Source organism: Oratosquilla oratoria, chromosome 33, assembly GCF_046742065.1.
Source record: "Oratosquilla oratoria isolate Oo_2021 chromosome 33, ASM4674206v1, whole genome shotgun sequence".
NCBI classification, from domain to species: Eukaryota; Metazoa; Arthropoda; class Malacostraca; order Stomatopoda; family Squillidae; genus Oratosquilla; species Oratosquilla oratoria.
Window position 1 is genome coordinate 41,512,159 of NC_134809.1, and position 19,576 is coordinate 41,531,734.

General features: G+C 41.9%; 1 protein-coding gene across 8 annotated transcripts in view; it reads left to right on the forward strand.

Moving 5' to 3' along the window:
* RASSF8 (ras association domain-containing protein 8) overlaps positions 1–19,576 on the forward strand; it is an 89,014-nt gene that overhangs the window by 52,403 nt on the left and 17,035 nt on the right. For 6 of the 8 annotated variants that reach the window (XM_076172827.1, XM_076172832.1, XM_076172831.1 and 3 more), the window contains exons 3-8: positions 1,606–1,716; positions 7,010–8,641; positions 9,497–9,646; positions 10,830–10,946; positions 12,289–12,428; positions 16,327–16,495. In XM_076172827.1, the coding sequence (XP_076028942.1) occupies positions 1,606–1,716; positions 7,010–8,641; positions 9,497–9,646; positions 10,830–10,946; positions 12,289–12,428; positions 16,327–16,495 (2,319 nt within the window). The remainder of the gene's footprint in view (positions 1–1,605; positions 1,717–7,009; positions 8,642–9,496; positions 9,647–10,829; positions 10,947–12,288; positions 12,429–16,326; positions 16,496–19,576) is intronic. The other 2 variants (XM_076172830.1, XM_076172833.1) reach the window with 1 other exon arrangement.

Consider the following 19,576-nt stretch of genomic DNA (forward strand, 5'->3'; position numbering starts at 1 on the left):
TCCACCTCCAATCCCTGACCCATCACCCTTGCACTCATCTCTTACACCACCCCACCCATGTATAAATTGAACAACCAAGGTGACATAGCACATCCCTAGCAAAGTCCCACATTCTCAAACCACTCACCCTTTCCACCTCTGATTCCAACATAGACTCCACCGCTCTCACAAAACTCCCAACCACTCCCAGCACCCCTTCTCCCATCCCACATATCTGCAACACCTCCCACAGTGGCCCTGTCATAAGCCTTTTCCAAATACATAAAGGCCCAAAAAACATCCCCACCTTTTCCATAACTTCTCACATATCTGTCTTACCACAAAAATCTGATCCATGCAACCCCCACCTGTCCCAAACCTACACTGTTCCTCACCAATTACTCCCCCCACTCTTCTTCAATCCTCTTAATCAAAACCCTCCCATAAGCCCTCCCAACCACACCCAACAAACTGATCCCCCCAAAACTACCACACTCATCCCCCCCTCCCCTGCAAAGTGGAACCACACAGGCACTCCTCTAGTCCTCCAGCATTCCACCCTCTTTCAAACAAACACTAAACAAGCACCCCTCCATGCTCCTCTGACAAGCTAAACCATCCCACTTTATCTCTTGCAAGTTGTGGTGCATCTTCCATAAGCACCCACCATACAGGCTCAAACAAAGCCTGAGGGAGTGACGTTCCACTCCCCCCCTCAAAAAATAAAATAAAATAAAATAAGTAAAATAAAATACATTAAAATAATGAACCCCCCCCATAGAGACTCCTCATAATACCCATCCAACCCAGGCATCCCACCTGCTTTCATCATCTTAACAACTGCCATCACCTCATCTTTCCTTATTTCTCCTTCATTTTCCTCTCACATCCCTCATTTTCTCAATACTTTGCAGTGCAACTACTTTCCCTCCCTATTCTCCTTCACATTTAGCAACTCCCTAAAACACCCCACCCATCCCCCTCTTACCGCTGTCTCCGTCATTATCACCTCTCCATCTGCACGCTTTACCTTATCTTCACCTGATTCGTATCCTCATCCTCTCCTAATTTCTTTCCAAAACATGTTTTTATTACTTTCAAAACTTCCTGTCACACTCTCACCCCACTTCACATCCGCTCCCCTCTTTACCTCCCTCATCTTATGCGCCACTTCTCATCTCTCCCTCTTTGCATCTCTCATATACCCTGTCCTATCATGTAACCAATATGTGAATGTTTGCTTTTTCTCTTCTACAACCTTCTTTGCTTCCTCATCCCACCATTCACTACTCCTCCTTCTACCTACTCCCGTCCTCCTTGCCCCACACCATCTTTGCACACCTTATGACTCCCTCCTTGAACCATCCCAATTCCTCCTCCACTCTTATTTCTACTCCATCCTCCACTCCCTCCTACTCCTCTCTCAGCTTCTTCTTTTACTCCTTCTCCTTTTCTTTCTCATTTAAGCAGTTTACTTAAGCACCTCACTACATTTTGTCCTTCTCCTCTTTCTGTATCTAGCTTCCACTCTCAGCTTATCTTCCACCAAAGAATGATCTGATAGTGAGGAACTATAAGTAAGGATATTTCATAGGAGCTGAATTTTAATTTTTTTTTTTTCTTCAGGATGTTGTGTATGCCTTGGCTCATGCAACTGGAAAAACAGGCCGCTTTACTCTTATAGAACGTTGGCGGAATAATGAAAGGCTACTGGCACCCCATGAGCATCCTCTTAAGGTATGATATTGGTACTTGGTTTTCTTGTTTTAACATTTCAGAAATTGTTCAAGCTTCAATGGATGATAAAGCATGCTTACAGGGGAATTTTTGGTTCATAATAAAGTCAGCAACATTGATTATGTGGCAGTACTTACTTCTAGCTTATTTAAGATTGATTTGTTAGCCATAAGGTTTTATTATGAATGTTATTGCATTCAGTCAGGTAATGTGCATTTGATATTCAGTTGTAGTGTTTTAGTGCACACTATGGTTGTATAGTGTATTGGCAAAATGGTAATAGCAAATGACATCCACTGGTGGTGGACTTTGAACTATTTTCTTTTCATGATACTTTAGTGTATCATATATGAATTAATTCTTTATGAAATATTGTAATGTAAATGATAGGGCTTGAACCAGGTTATAAAAGAGTGCATGATTTCTATTGCAAAATCGTTGTTTCTCAGGTAGTGGATGAGGTCTAAATATCTTCATGCTTTTTTAGGTTTTTGTTTCTCATGTGAGCATTAAGTGACATTCATAAGAGAAAAAATTATAGAAGACACTGAACAGAACCAGCTATAAATTGTTTGTTTAAACTGATGCATGCTTCTAGCAGATTAACCCTTACATATAACAATGGCTATTTCCCCCTTACAAGGGAGGTAGCCAAAAAACAAAGGCATAAAATCCATTCCCATCCATTCCATCCCCACATACTCCGCTCCCATTCACCACCCTCCCTCGTCCTTGGCTCCTCCTAGATGATGAGTCATCCCTGCATCTCACCCACTGCCCTGGGTCAGAAGCAGTGTAGCAAGACACAACACATTCACATCACTTCATTTAATTGGCAACCCACCCTCTCCGTCCCCTCATACAGAAAAAGAAAAGACAGGGAGAAATCCCTTTGGGTGGCATCAAAGGATTACAAAGGCGGAGCATGCCGACAGGAGACCTTTTGGTCCATATCTAGGTCGGATGCAAAAAAAAAAAATCATGATAATAATAAAATAATAAATAAAAACTATAATAATGTAAATAATAAATCAAATACATAAATAAATGCATAGGTATAGTTAAATAATAAACAAACAGGTAAATAGTAAATAATAATAAATTAACATATAACTAATAATAAATGAAAATCAGACAGACAAATGATAACAAAACAAAAACAAATAATATAAGATAAATTATAACCATTACAGCATCTTGCTTAGGTGTTTATCTAAATGATTCTTAAAACTTCGAACTGAACTACATTGCACTACCTGTGCAGGAAGTTTATTCCATTCATTAACTACACGGTTGGCAAAGTTGTTTCTATCTACTTCCAAATTGAATCTATTTCCGGACAGTTTGAGACCATTGTTTCTTATCTGATTCTCATTCAATGTGAAAATTTGGTCACTTTTTGTGTTGTCAATTCCCTTTAGAATTTTAAAGACCTGTATCAAGTCACCTCTGAGTCTACACTTTTTTAGGGAAAACAGATTCATATATTTTAGACGATTTTCTTATGATTTATTTTTGATATTTGGAATCAGTTTTGTGGCTCGCTGTTGTACTTTTTCCAGTCTGTCAATGTCTTTAATGAGATTCGGTGACCATACAGAAACAGCATATTCCAAATGTGGACGAACGATTTATATAGCTTGTTAATGAGTGATGGACTTTTGAAATCAAAAGATCGCGCAATCAGTCCTAGAATCTTATTTGCTTTCTCAGAGGCTGAAATACACTGCTTAGATGATTTGAGGTCGTTACTGATAATTACGCCGAGATCTTTTTCACTATCCACTTTTGTTAACGAATTTCCAAATAACTTGTAATCATACTTACTGTTATTTTTACCTATGTGCATTACCTTGCATTTACTTGTGTTAAATTTCATTAGCCACTTTTCAGACCATTGCTGTAATTGATCTAAATCTTCTTGAATATCTAATTGGTTTGAGTGATCATTTGCCACTCCGCACAGTTTTGTATCATCAGCAAATTTGGAAACAGTAGATTTTAGTCCATGGTCTATATCATTTATATATACTATGAATAGAAGTGGCCCAAGAACGGAACCCTGAGGAACTCCACTTGTAACATTTTTCCATCTAGAAGTTTTTCCATTTAAAACAACTGTTTTTGACCATTCAACCAATTACTAGTCCAACCTAATAGGTTACACATATTCCCTCACCCCCCATCCCCCAACCCCTCCTTTCCATACATCACAGCATCATCCATACACAACCCTTCTCCACTCACCCCTATCTTCTGTCTTCTCCCTTCCTTCCTCAACAGACATCCCCCTCTTTCCCAATGACCCTTTTACCCCCATCCATCCAATTCATCCTTGATTGCCCCCTGATGTTCACTCCTTCCACCTCTGCTTTCCACACTTCTTTTACTAATCTTTCTTCACTCATTCTTTCCATGTATAGAAACCATCCCAATACTCTTTCATCAACCCTATCTCCCAACTCCCTATCCACCCCTGTTCTCCTCCTCACCTTGTTTCTCACTATTCAACCTAGTAACCCTTATCATACTTCTCAGGCACATCATCTCAAACACATTCAAATACTTCCTCTCTTATGTTCCATGTTTCTGCCCCATACAGTGCTGTTGGCACAATTACTCCTTCATACAGTCTACTCTTAGCATCCATTCCCAAATGGTTACTTCTCATTACACTTTAATAACCCAAGGTATTTATTTGCTTCTCTCAATCTACATTCCACCTCCACACCTCCCTTTCCCTCACATTCGCACCCAAATATCTAAAGCTATTCACTTCCTCCAGTCTCTCTCCCTTAATACTCACTTCCAGTTTGTTGCCACATTCTCCCCTTGTACATCGCATCACCTTGCTGTTACCCACATTTATCTTCAACTTTGTTAATTTGCACACCTTCCCAAACTCTGTCACTAACTTACTTAATCCCTCCTCTGATCCTGTCACAAGCGCAGTGTCATCAGCAAACAACTAGATAATGAAGTGCTATAAGAAATAGGTATCTATGGATGATTGTGAAGAGATGTATGGGGGATTGGTTGTGTCCACAGTACTGTATTGAACAGAGACCTGGAATTTTCAGGAGGCAGAAAGGAAGACCCTAATATATGTGAGATAGAGTGTTTAAAAAATGTAGGTGTTACAAGGATGGATAGTGAATAATGGTGATCTAAGCTAGAGAACAGTGTAGAGAGTAATCAGATATAGTAGATGAAAAAGTGCCGACATGGTTTGGGCACATGGAAGGAAGGAATGGAGAAAAACTATCATAAAAGACTAGCATCCTGCACTTCCAAACTTGGTGTGTGTGTGTGTGTGTGTGTGTGGAGGGGATAATGTCATATAGTGAAGTTTTGAAGTTAAATCAGCTCTGGCTGTTGGGCCCTGCTGTGGAGGCACTGTTTCATTGCATTTCCTTTGACCCAGATAGTGTGACTAGGGACAGGGATGACCCTTTATCTAAAAGGTATTTAGAAAGGAGGGACAATGAATGGGTTTTGGATGGGTATGAGGTGGGTGGATGCTTTGATTCAACCACCCCCCACTTTGTAAGAGGGAAAAGCTCCTTTGGCACATATGTATGTATGTTCCACTTGTTATAGGTTAATTGAGGTTTAACCTTCTGTAGCAGTGTAGGCTACGGGAAGAAGGAAAGAGGATTAGAGTCCTTGCCCTTTATTGGTAAGGTTAGAACTGAACTGTTTTTACATGTGGCCCCATACTGTATACATATATACCACATGGGCAAGTCCCCATGGTGTATAAATATCCCGAATTGCATTGGGTTGGGTTAGTGTTGGGTCGAGCTGATCAGCCAGGTATGTGCGTCAGATCATGGCACATCCTCTCTAGTGAGGGGCAAGTGATCAATACAATATGCGCCCCTTGATACTCTCCCCTTAAAGTTACCTTGGCTTCAGAGGGCATCCTGCATGTGAGATTTGGATGATTGGAAGTGTCACTGGTATTGAGGTAGTGTCACTGGTATTGAGGTAGGCCTGTTTCAGGCATTCGATGAGACCCATTTTGGAATGCCAGAGCAGGCACCATGAGGAGCTGGCCAAGGGCCATCTTTGCTGGAGACATGTTGAGGTCATCCTAGATGGCTCTCTGAGAGGCGGGCATAGGGATGTCTAGTGTCAATGATGGTGGTCATCGTTAGCTTTAGTGCAGTTTGCATTGAGTGCTTAATACTGGAGCAAGTGTGAGGGGCTGGCTGGAGGTTATCTCTGCTGGAGACATGTTGAAGTCATCCCAGATAGCTTAATGACCAGTGAGTGTAGGGATGTCTAGTGTCAATGGCAATAGCCATGGTTGGCTGTGGTGTGGTTTGCAAGGGTGTCAAGGCTGGTGCTGTTGCACAGACCAGGAGGCTTTTGGCAACATTGACCAGTAATCTGTAACAGGTGAGAAAGTTGGCATGGAAGAGGGGTGTCCTGACATCAGCCAGGATGAATCTCCAGGAGTTGTGGCGACTTCCAAAGGTGAAGTGGAGGCATTTGGACCCATAAGTGGTGATGGTGATTCTATTGGCTGCAGTGAGCTTCATGCTAACATCCTTGGAGGTCCAGTGCTTCTGTGGATACAGAAAAGATGTAACTGAAAGGGCCTGTGTCAACACAGAAACTACATTAGGAGGAGCCACATTTGTTGGAGCGTGTCGATGCTCCTGCTGGTTCCATCGGCTTCAGTTGGTAGGCGGGTGATGGACGACATCTTGAGGTATACTTGGTTAATGTCGGAGAGTTGGAGCAGTGGTGGGGGTGCTAACAACAGAAGGTGGGTCCATGGTTGCACCTTAAGGTGACAACTGAACTGTTTTTATATGTGGCTTGAAACTACATATGTACCATGTAGGCAAGACCCTATGGTGCATCCCTAATTGCATTGGGTTGGGTCAGCTTTGAGTAGAGCTGACCAGGCAGGTATGCATGTCAGATCATGATGCATCCTTTCTAGTGGATGCCACACAATCAATACAATACATGCCACATGGTTTGTACACTTTAGATAGGAAGGAGTAAAGCTCCCTTAGCTAAAGGAAATCAACTGTTAGCAGCCAGGAAAGATTGTGAAGGTGTTACTGATTGTTGTCACATTGCATCATACAGACTTGAACTGAAAAGTTTATTCAAACTTGTCTCATCAGTATTTCTAACTTTAAAAAGTCCCATTTAGACCCTTTTTTATATTGAACCTGGTCAGAGCTCTACTTTTACCAGATATGTAATTATTCAGTTGTAATGATGTGAAGAAAGTGGTTATATGTGTTTCAGGAAATATTATTTTTTGCAGGTGCTGATGAAATGGGGAGAATACTCGAATGACGTACAATTTATACTCCAGCGATCAGCTCTTGATCCTAAAGCAACGAATGGCCCAGCACAACCCAAACCAGGTGGACCTCAACGTGTGGAACCACTGGGAAGGCCACCTGCAGCACAAGAAGGATCCAGAAATGCAAGTCATCCCCACAAGGATCTCAAGAAGTCTTTGACATTTAGTGGGGGGCACTCAGAGGCTCGCAAGCAGGAAATAGGTGTTCCTGTCAGGTCCATGCCCCCCAATGCACCTTCAGGCCTGCCTGTTGGGCAGGGGGCCCCTCAAGGGCACACATCCCCCACACATTTATCACCCGTTCATTCACTCTCCACATATTCCCCAAGTCATCCTCACCAGTACCCACCTCCACCACCACCTCCATCGAATATGGGGCCAAGTATTATGGTGGGTAGCCAGGGGCCCCCAGGATATCGAGATATGGGAGGATACCGTGACTCCCCAGCACGTGGGAGAGAAGAAACATCAGGAGACAGCAGACACGAGAGAACCATGTCTCCAAGGAGAATGGCACCTCCGCCATACGACTTGGTGCGTGGAAATCCTCCTCCCCCTCCTCCTGTGCCAGGGTCCGGTGTGGAGAATGTTCGTGCCACTGCTAGTCATTACCCAAACAGTGTCCAGGATCCAGCAAGACAAAATTACCCTCTCCATGCTGGTAAAGTAAATGTAAATAGTAACGAGTCCATGTATGGATATGCTAGACGTGACTCAAGCCATGACCCTAATGCACGGCCAGAGCCACCATACGGTGATGGACGAAGGGTCGTCACACCAAGTCAGGGGAGTCACATTGGTCCTCCCCCTGGCCCCCCACCATCTAGTCAACCACCCCCTTACCGTAACCCGCCGCAACCCCACAATTACTCTCAGCCTCCACCTAAACCGCCTCACGCCTCTCATCCTGGGCTCCCTCGAGAACTGCCACCTCCCTACAGAAATCCCCCACCCCCAACTTCATCCCCAATAAAGGTTCCCCCCTCCCATGGTTCACCGAAAAAAACACAAGCACACATGAATGCTTACCCCTCTAATGTACCTCATCAAGGGAGACCAGTTCCTCCTCCAGCTTATTCTCCACCAGGCAGTCAGCCACCACCACTTGTATCACCAGTTTCTGTCTCACCTTCCCCCATGGTGCCTCCTGTACATTCTCCTCAAGACACCACCAAACTCCCCTCATCTCCATCCCATCGACAGCCTCCACCATCCAGCCATCATTCACAGAATCCTCCCACACCATCCTCTCCTCTGTCATCAAACGCTGGTAATAATCGTGTCAATATCCAAGCTAATTCACAACACACTCCTGTAAGTCCTTCTAAAGAATATGGAGGTGAAAGCCTTCAAAGTAGAAGCCCCACTAAAGGTATTGGACTTCCAGTGGGGCCTCCCCCTACTATTGTCAATAATTCACCTTCTGTTGATGTGAGTCCAAGACGAGGAGCAAGTGAGGAACCCTTCCGACCCAAGGATGTTTTGAACAAAACTCCAGAACGACTTAATGCTTCATTTGACTCGGTCACCACAGGAGGACACCCTAACAATAGTATCAAATCACCAATCACAAGGAGGAATCTTTTTAAGGTACACAAATGTGGTTTTAAGTCTGTTTGCATGGATTTCCTTTGCTTATTTTGTTTTTCATTTACTGTATTTGCCACCATCAAGGATGCAGTTTCTTTGTGAAATAACTGAAAATTTTGTTGTGCATCCCTAAGAACAAAGGTTAGGTTTCTCATAGATGGCTTATACTAACCCTAGAGGAAGGTTATCGATGCCAGACAGTAAACTGAATTTCTTTATGTTATCTCTTGACTAAAACTATAAATTGAGGTAATAAAGTATAAAAAATAGAAAATGTACAGTCAGCACCCAAAGTGATGGCATCATAAATTTTTTGTTTCATGACACAGAGTAGGCCTTTCTCATCTTACCAGATGAAAGTAGGCATAGTTTGTCAGTATGTGGACTCTATGAGCCTTCTCCATAGGTTTGAGTCCCAGAAGGCCTCATCTCTGTTGATTTTTTGTAAATTCCTCCCTCTCATTTCATCAGTTTCATTCACTCCTTATGTCCATTGCCAGGAGGAACCCAAAACAAGATGGGAATGGAATGGGTGGGAGTGGATTTATCCCTTTGTTTTTTGGCTACCTCCCTTGTAAGGGAAAAAAAACCTTTAGTATATGTATGTATGTACATGTATGAAGCTTGTAGCAGCAATTACTATTAGTAATAATAGTAGTGGGATAAACCTTCACTCAAGAGAAGTTAAGATGAGAGGGAAACAATGAGTAGTGGAATGGAGTGGGTGCATGCCTTGACTGGCTACCTCCTGTATAAGAGGGATTAGGTCCTCTATATAAAAATAGATTATTATTATCATTGATATCATGTGATTTATGATTTCAGAGTATGTTCATTTTTTATGAAATATTGCAGGACAAGTCTCATGATAGTGGTAATGGGAGCAGTAATAACACCAACGCCAAGCTGGAACAAGTGGTCATGGACAATCGATACCGTGAGCTTGTGCGCCATATCAATCTACAGCGAGAAAAACTCAACAATCAACAGGTGGAGATGACGAAGGTGAGTTGGAGACATTGTTTATAACTCTTGGCTGGTTAGTTATAGCCTGCCACATTACTGTGGACAGCCTCCACCTTAGTGAACTCTTTGGTAAGCCATAAGGTTGAGTCTGTGTTCTTTTGTGCTGCATATGTATGGCCCACAATAAAGTGGAGGAGTTGAGGAAGAGGCTAATCAGTCCCTAGCCCCAGGTCTCTTGCAGAAGACCCACAGCTCCCAAGCGACCAGCAAGGGCCTCCAGTTTGGCCCATATGTCACTCAAAGGAGTTATGTTGCTGTCTGGATAGGGTGAGAGAAGGACATTTTAGGATGAGGTGTTTATTATCTTTTGTGTAGTGATTATATCTGGAGTAATTTGAGCACTGCAATAACCAGCACTTCTATTCTTGGGGCAAATGCCTTGAGAGCAGTATGGAGAAATAAAAATGTCAGCGGAAGCAGTGAAAGGAATTATGAATCCACAGTTGTGCTGACATGTGTACAGGAGTGAGGCTTGGATGGTAAATATGTTATCTATTACAGTGTGGCTAGGGAAAGGGATGACCCTTCATCCACAAGGAAGTAAGATATGAAAGATAATATTTTGTTAATTTTGCTAATTATTGGGAACCATGCTGTGGAGGTATAGTCGAGGGTGGTTCTTTTGAATTACATGTAGATGGTTATATGAGTTTCTTTTTGTTGTACAAAGCCAGTGCTTGCGATGGATTTAAGTAGCTTGGTTTTCGTGTTTATTTTTTTTTGCTTTCGGGTTTTTAATATGTAGGATGAAAGTCCAATGATTATCTTTTTTTTATTATTATTTATTATTATTATTATTATTATTATTATTATTATTATTATTATTATTTTATTATCGTTATTGATGATTGGTAAGAGTAATGCCACTGTTAATTTCTGGGGTGAAGCTCCCATTCTGTTATGTTTGAACCATTGTTACAGTTGGAATATGATGGAATACACTAAATACACTGTTGATTTTATTGACGATGAGTGTGAATGTAACTGCATTTATATAATGACTGCATAAGTGTGCATCTTGTTACTATCAGGGTTAGCCCAAAGGTAAAGTATGTACTTGAATTTTTGGAATACTGTTCATATTTATGTGGTCCCATTTTAGTTTGATTAGATAAGTAAATGTTAGTAGAGGTTTGAGCCCAAATGTTCATCTGTTTTTCAGTATGAAGCAGAAATCCTGTACCTGGAGGGAAGATCTAGGGAGGATGAAAACCGGTTAGCGTATGTTGAGGGAGAAGCTGAAAAGTTGGAAGAGGTTGCTCAAGCAGCTGAAGAAGAGGTAAAGAATTGCTTTTCATCTTTATGAAGAATAGTTGGGCAGAGACTTGTGTGGGCTTAGTGTTATCAATCTTATCACATTCAAAGTGGGGATGACCCTTGAGCAAAGTGAATATATTTAGTGTCACATACATATACCAAAGGCTTTTTACCCCTTACAAGGGAGGTAGCCCAAAAACAAAGGCATATGCATCCATACATACAAGGACCAGTGACAGGTGCCTGTATATGGTGGTTCTGTAATATGGAAAGTGAGGTTGCCCATTTTCAAAACCTGTCAACCCCCTCACCCCCATCAGGAGGTGCAGCCCTAAGGGGCCAAACTCAGTCAGGACCCAGAATCTCTCTTTTATAACTTCAGTTGTGTTTATTACACTTTTTCACACATAGGGAGCTGGCAACCAGCAACAGCTTCCCTCTTCCAACCACTTTGACATAGAAAAAATCTCACACTGGTATAACACTAACCATAGCCTGAAGTGGAACTTGCCTAGGTAACTGAAACATCTCCCAAGGATCAGTGCCACCTGCATTAGAGCCGGTGGTAGGGGTGTGCTATGGCTGTTTGGCCCCCAACTCTTGGGGTTGTTGTTGTTGTTGTCGTTCCCTAGACTGTCTGTCCGAGCAGTCCCGTCTCCCCAAGGAATGCCACAGCCGAAACTGGGTTTTCCCACAAATCCTTTATAGAGTGTATGTTGTGTTGTTTGTGTGCATGATTGTGTATAATGCAGTCTTCCATTATGTGTTGTATGGTATGGGGTGAAGTGTTACATCCTGGGCAGCTGTTCACAATGCGGTCATCCAGCCCCCAACCCCAAGAGTTGGGGGCCAAACGGCAGCAACCACCCCTGGCCATCAGCTCTACACAGGTGGCACTGATCCCCAAGAGGAGCTACGCCTGCCTTGGGGAGTACCACTCTTGGGGTTGGGGGGAGTGGTTCCACAACACAGACTGTTGCTATCAGTAGAGGCTGGATGACCACAGATTGCAGATAACTGCCCAGGATGCATCACTTCACTCCATGCAACACACTATAGAAGATGGCATCATACACAATCATTCATGCCATTGAAAAAAAAGAAAAAAAAAAAAAGAATTTGTGTGAAAACTATTCCAGCTATGATGTTCCTCAGGGAGATATGACTTTTCAGTCAGACAGCGAAGGGAACGACAACAACAACAACAGTCTAAAGTTTCTTTACAAAGAGATCTGTATTATGAAGTGACAATATTGTTTATATTAGGTTATTGTCCTTGTAAAGTATATGGTTTCGTGTTTTTAATTTCTGTTGTACCCCTTTGTTGGGACATTGTATGGTAAAATATTGTCATGTATCCTCAGATGCAGCGGCTACAACATATTGAGAATGAGGCAGCAGAGGCCAAGGAGGCAGAGGACAAAATCAATGCTGAACTTGCTGGATTGAGAGCAAAACTTTCAAACTGTGAAAATGAGTTAACCATTTGTCAGGAAAAGCTCAAGTGAGTTTTTAGTATAGCTCCATGTGTTATTATAGTAATACACTGCATTACATAAAGAATTCTGTACCCATTTGTTAGTATAGAATTTAGCACAATATAGAAAAGGATATTGGCAGCATATGAGTGAGGGATTAAAAACTATGGTAAGTTACATGTTGTTATAGCTTGGAAAGGTTTTTATAAGAAATGAATAATATTCAGTACTTATTTCATAACAGAAGAGAACCAGAAAGAAATGTAGGAAATACTGAAATGATTGTCATTATAATCCAAGAAATTAATGGAGGGCATTATTAGATTGGCCACAGTAAAGCAGGCTTGCTATAGATGTGTTGTCTTGCTGCATTGCTTCTGACCTAGGGCAGTGGTTGAAATGCAGGGACGACCCGTCATCCATGAGGAGCCAAGATGAGAGGGAGGGAGGGGTGGTGGGAGTGGAATTATGCCTTTTGACGAGGGAGAGAATGGGTGGTTATACTAGTAAGGGAAGAGATAAGTAAACTTGGAGTGGAAGGAGGTTTCTTCAAGGTTAATGTGGATGAAGGTGAAGCTGGGAAGGGAGATGTGGGTTTTTGTAAGTGCAAATGGGCCTGGTAGTGAGAAGAGTTTAGAAGAAAGGGAGTCTTTTTGGATAGATTTAATTGAGTGCATAGAGGGATTAGGGAGAAACGTCAATGTAGTGGTATTGGGACTGGAAGTGAGTACTAGGGGAGGGAGACTGGAGGAAGTGGGTATTTTTAGATACTTGGGTGTGAATGCGGCAGGAAAGGGAGAAGTGGAGGTGGAGGTAGAATGTAGATTGAGAGAAGCAAGCAAATGCCTTGGGGGACTAAAAAGTGTAGTGAGAAATAGACATTTGGGAATGGATGAAGGAGTGATTGTGTTGACAGCACTGTACAGGGCAGAAACATGGAACATAAGAGAGGAGGAGTTCAGATGTGTTTAAGATGAGGTGCCTGAGAAGTATGATAGGGGTTACTAGAATGGATAGAGTGAGAAATGAGGTGAGGAGGAGAACAGGGGTGGAAAAGGAGTTGGGAGATAGGTTTGATGAAAGAGTATTGGGATGGTTTGGACACATGGAAAGAATGATTGGAGAAAGATTTGTAAAAGAGGTGTGGAAGGCAGAGGTGGATGGAGTGAACATGAGGGGTCGACCTAGGATGAAATGGATAGACAATAAAAAAAAAAAAGGAGGTGGATAAACAGATTGAAAGTGAGCAAGTTGAATGAGAAGAAAGACCAAGAAGGTAAGGGAGGCAACAATGAGAGTAGATGTGAGATGTGATAGGTGTTTGATAGAGGATAGAAAGGTATTTTGGAAGTGAAGGGTGATATGAGGTGAATTTGACAGAGGAGAGGGTAAAGTATGCTAGAGAACAGATGTTAATAGAAGTGAAAGCAATAAGTGGAATATGGGTAGAGTATTTCAAGTTGTTGAATGGAGAAAGATAGGGGGACTTTGGTTGTGGCACTGGGAGAAATCATGAGAATGACCGTGAATGGAGAGGAGAATAATAAGGCTATTTTACATACATATACCAAAGGAGTTTTCCACCTTAAAAGGAAGTAAAAAAATAAAGGCATAAAATTCACCCCCACCCATTTCATCCCCACATACTCCACTCACATCCTCCCCCTCTCTCCCTCCCTCTTATGTTGGCTCCTCCTGGATGATGGGTCATCCCTACATCTTGCCCACTGCCCTGGGTCAGAAGCAGTGTCTCAAAACACAGCACATCCACAGCAAGGATGCTTCATTAAATAGGCAACCCCACCTCTCCATCCCCTCATGCAGAAAAGGAGAAGATGGGGAGGTATCCCATCGGGTTGCATCAATTTATTTTTCACACATACTCCCTCACCCCCCATCCCCCACCTACTCCCTTTCATGTATTACAGCATCATCCATACACAACCATTCTCCATTCAACCCTATCCTGTCTTTCCATCCTTCCTCAACGGACATTCCTCTCTTTCCCAAAGCCCCTTTTACCCCATCCATCCATCTCATCCTTGGTTGCCCCCTCATGTTCACTCCTACTTCTGCTTTCCACACCTCTTTTACTAATCTTTCTTCACTCATTCTTTTCATGTGTCCAAACCATCCCAATACTCTTTCATCAACCCTATCTCCCAACGCCCTTTACACCCCCGTTCTCCTCACCTCTTTGTTCCTCACTCAATCCAGCCTGGTAACCCCCATCATACTTCTCAGGCACCTCATTTCAATCACATTCAAACTCCTCTCTTCCTCTCTTATGTTTCATGATTCTGCCCCATACAGTGCTGTCGGCACTATCACTTCTTCATACAATTTCGTCTTAGCATCCATTCCCAAGTGTCTATTTCTCATTACACTTTTTAATCCCCCAAGACATTTACTTCTCTTTATCTCCAGTCTACCTTCACCCCCACTCCTCCCTTTCCTACTACATTTGCACCCAAGTACCTAAAACTATCCACTTCCTCCAGTCTCTCTCCTATACTTCCAGTCTGCTGCCACTTTCTCCCCTTGTACATCTCATCATCTTACTTTTACCCACATTTATCTTCAACTTCCTTTACACACCTTCCCAAACTCTCACTAACTTACTCAGTTCCTCCTCTGATCCTGCCACAAGCACAGTGTCGTCCGCAAACAACAGGTGGCTCACCTCCCACTTTTCTCCATTTTCTTTAACCATCTCCAATCCCTGACCCACTACCCTTGCAATTACCTCTTGCACCATCCCATCTATGTGTAAATTGAGCAGCCAAGGCAACGTAACACATCCCAGGCAAAGTCCCACCTTTATCTCAAACCACTTTCTCTCCATTTCTGATTCTAACACAAGCTCTATTACTCTCGTAAAACTCTTGACTACTCTTAAAAGCTTTCCTCCTATCCCATATATCTACAATACCTCCCATAGTGCCTTGCTGTCTACCCTGTCATAAGCCTTTTTCAAATCCATAAAAGCCCAAAAAACATCCTTACCTTTCCTCTACATTCTTTTCACTCCCAGGCCTATATGCACTTACAAAAACCCACATCTCCCTTCCCAGTTTCACCTTCATCCACATTAACCTTGAAGAAACCTCCTCCTTCCACTCCACCATACGCTTCGCTTACCTATCTGAGGAAGGATTTAAGCAAATGGTGGTGAAGTTTGAAGGAATATGTGAAAGGGGAAAGCTGAAAATTAATGTGGACAAAAAATAATGTGATAAGGGTGGCTAGATGGAGGTGATTTTAAAGTTGAGAGGTTGGGGAAAATGGAGAGCTTTGAATATTTCGAGTCACATAAGGCAGTGAACAGAGGAGTAGAAGTGGAGGTGAATTATAAAGCAAAGGAGGCAAGTAAATGTATGGGGAGAATGGACATTGTTATAGGAATTAAGTATCTAAGGATGACTGGAAAGAAAAGGTTGTACAAGTGAATGATTGTGCCCACAGTGTTGTACAAAAGATAAGAGTGAATGAAGAGTAAATGGAGGAAGAAATGTTGCAGCCCAAAAGGATGCTCATCTTGTCTGCTCTGTAAATTATATTGAGTGAATAAGGAGGGAGAAGGTTTGCCGTATAACAAAAAGGTGAGGGTAAATCAGCTCTAGCTGTTGGGCCCTGCTATGGAGATACTGTGTCTTGCTGCATTACCTTTGACTTGATTAGTGTGGTAGGGGAAGGGATAACCCTTCATCCATGAGGTGTTAATACGTGAAGGGCAGTGAATGTGTATGGGATGGGTATAAGGTGTGTGTATGCTTTGACTTGGCCAACCCCTCTGTGAGAGGGAAAAGGCCTTTGGTATGTATAATACATTTATGTATAGAAGTTTAGAATGATCTGCATTTGTCACCAATTAAGACTTGAACATATGTTGTTGTGCTGAAGTTTTTATTTTTCTTTGGCAAGCAGGCAGTTAGAAGACGACATCAGTACTGAGAAGAACAAGAGTCAAGAGGAAATGAAAGCTCAAGAAGAAGCTATTCTCCGTGAAATAGAGAAGCTTCAGACCGCCATATCACAGGCCTCCAAGCAGGCAGAACATGCTCAGCAGACGTCACAACAACTGTCCCAGGAGGTTAGTGTGTATGATTGGAATGCACCATTGAATTTTAGAATTCTTTAGATGAGTGTGGTGATTGTTTTGAAAAAAAAGTGAATTTTATAGTGTTTGGGATCTAACAGGCCACTTTTCTATTTTTCTAAGTTATTGCAAGCACAAATAGCAGAGAAGTATAACTTTTATTGCATAATTGTGGACAGCTTTACAGGCACTTTGAGATAAAAATATACAAAAGCTCTACCAAAAATTAACTATGATGGCCCGTATATTCTGCAGTGTGTTAATTGATCACTATTTACAAGCAAAACCCAAAATGTGTATGTATTAAACTTGGGTTGAATAATAATTGTTACAAAATACAGTAATGCCTCCTATATCCAAACTAATTGAGCCACAGGTTGTTTGGATTTGGCCCATTGAGGATGGATGGATGCAAAGAGAAGGCTACATGAAAGGATGAATAACTGTATGGGGCAGTCTTGGAATATAAAGGAGCCAGAGAGAATAAATTTAAATGTTTTAAGAAATATGGCAGGGGTTACAAGGATGGATAGAGTGAGAAATGAAGATGTGGTGCAGAGAGCAGGGGTAGAAATGGAGCTGGCAGATACTGTTGAGGAAATAATGCTGCAATGGTTTGGGTATACGGAAAGAACGAGTGAAGAAAGAATAGCAAAAATGAGTTTGGAAGGCAGTGGTGGATGGAGCGAACTTGAGGAGAAGACTGAGAGTGAGATGAATAGATGGGCTGAAGGGGGCCTTGGGTAAAAAGGGAATGTCTGTTCAGCAGGGAAGTGTTGCATTAAGAGTAGGTGCATGCCTTGGCTGGACACATTTATAAAGGGGTGGAGGACTGTTGCATATAACTTCTTTCTCTCAACCAACAAATTATGAAAAGAAAAATGTCTGTTTGCATGTATTTATGTATGTACAGATGTATACAGTTATTTGTATCCATGATTGTTTCTTTAATGTGCTTTATATGTAAGGTGTGTATATATATATATATATATATAATGTATGTATGTATATATGAAGCACATTAAAGAAATAATTATGGATACAAGGGAGTCACAGGGTGTGCAAAGATGGTGTGTGGAACAAGGAGGATGGGAGGAAATAGAAGGAAGGATAGTAAGTGGTGGGATGAGGAAGCAAAGAAGGTTGTAGAAGAGAAGAAGCGTGTTGGGTGGCTACTAAATAAAAGTCAAATTTGGGGGAAACACACTGTAATCTCGGATACTGACAACTAATACGTGTGTATACAATGAGAACTGGCTCTCAACTGACTCCACACCGCCAATTTGGCGCGAACAGACATGCATCGCATTATGCGATATCCAATATAATTACAATATACACAATGATTACACATAATTACAATAAATGATAAAACAAAAAACAACAAAACATATGACAATTTTATAAAGAGGGGGAAACATATAATTCCCTTAATAAGCAACACACAATTACAATGTACGATAATGGTATGATGTACGACATACCCCACTAACACAAGCGAGCATTCACAGATTGGTTACAAAATAGGACAAGAGAATATGAGAGGTACAAAGAAAAGAGAAGAGAAGTAAAGCATAAGATAAAGAAGGCAAAGAGGAGAGATGTGAAATGGGGTAAGAGTATGACAAAGTTTTGAAAGTAATAAAAAGACATTTTGCAAAGAAATTAAGAGGAGGCGAATTGAGTAGAGAAGAAAAGGTAAAAAGTGCAGAAGGAGAGATGATAATGGAAGAGAAGGCAGTAAGAGGAAGATGGGCAGAGTATTTCAGGGAGCTGCTAAATGTGAAGGAGGATAGGGTGGTTGCAGTGGGAAGTGCTAAGAAGATGACAGGGATGAGTGAGGAAAATGGAGGAGAAATAAGGAAATATTAGGTGAAGGCAGTTGTTAACAAGATGAGAGCAGGAAAGGCACCTGGGTTGGATGGGTGTCATGCAGAATGTCTAAAAAGGGGAGGTATGGATCTGGAAAAGGCTTATGACAGGGTGGACAGGAAGGCACTGTTAGAGGTATTGCAGATATATGGGATAGGAGAAAAGCTGTTAAGAGCAGTCAAGAGCTTTTATGAGAGTAGTAGAGCCTGTGTTAGAATCAGAAATGGAGAGACTGGGTGGCTTGAGATAAAGGTGGGACTTCGCCAGGGATGTGTTATTTCGCTTTGGCTGTTCAATTTATACTCAGATGGGGTGGTGCAAGAAGTAAATGCAAGGGTAATGGGTCATGGATTGGAGATGGTTAAAGAAAATTGAGAAAGGTGGGAGATAAGTCAGTTGTTTGCTGACGACACTGCACTTGTAGCAGGATCAGAGGAGGAATTGAGGAAGTTAGTGACAGAGTTTGGGAGGGTGTGCGAATGAAGAAAGTTGAAGATAAATGTGGGTAAAAGTAAGGTGATGAGATGTACAAGGTGAGAAAGTGGCAGCAGACTGGAACTGAGTATTAAGGAAGAGGGAAGTGGATAGTTTTAGGTACTTGGGTGCAAATGTAGTGAGAAAGGGAGGAGTGGAGATGAAGGTAGAATGTAGATTAAGAGAAGCAAGTAAATACCTTGGGAGATTAAAAAGTGTAATGAGAAATAGACATTTGGGAATGGATGCAAAGAGGAGATTGTATGAAGGGATGATTGTACTGATAGCGCTGTATGGGGTAGAAACGTAGAACATAAGAGGAGGAGTTTGAATGTATTTAAGATGAGGTGCCTGAGAAGTATGGTAGGGGTTACTAGGTTGGATAGAGTGAGAAACAAGGAGATGAAAAGGAGAATGGGGATGGAAAGGGAGTTGGGAGATAGGGTTGATGAAAGAGTATTGGGATGGTTTGTACACATGGAAAGAATGAGTGAGGAAAGATTGGTAAAAGAGTTGTGGAAGGAATGAACATGAGGGGGTGACCAAGGATGAGATGGATGGATGGGGTAAAAGGGGCATTGGGAAAGAGGGGAATGTCTGTTGAGGAAGGATGGGAGGAGACATAAGATAGGGGTGAATGGAGAATGGTTGTATATGGATAATGCTGTGATGCATGAAAGGGAGTAGGTGGGGGATGGGGTGTGAGGGAGTATATTTAAAAAATAATTT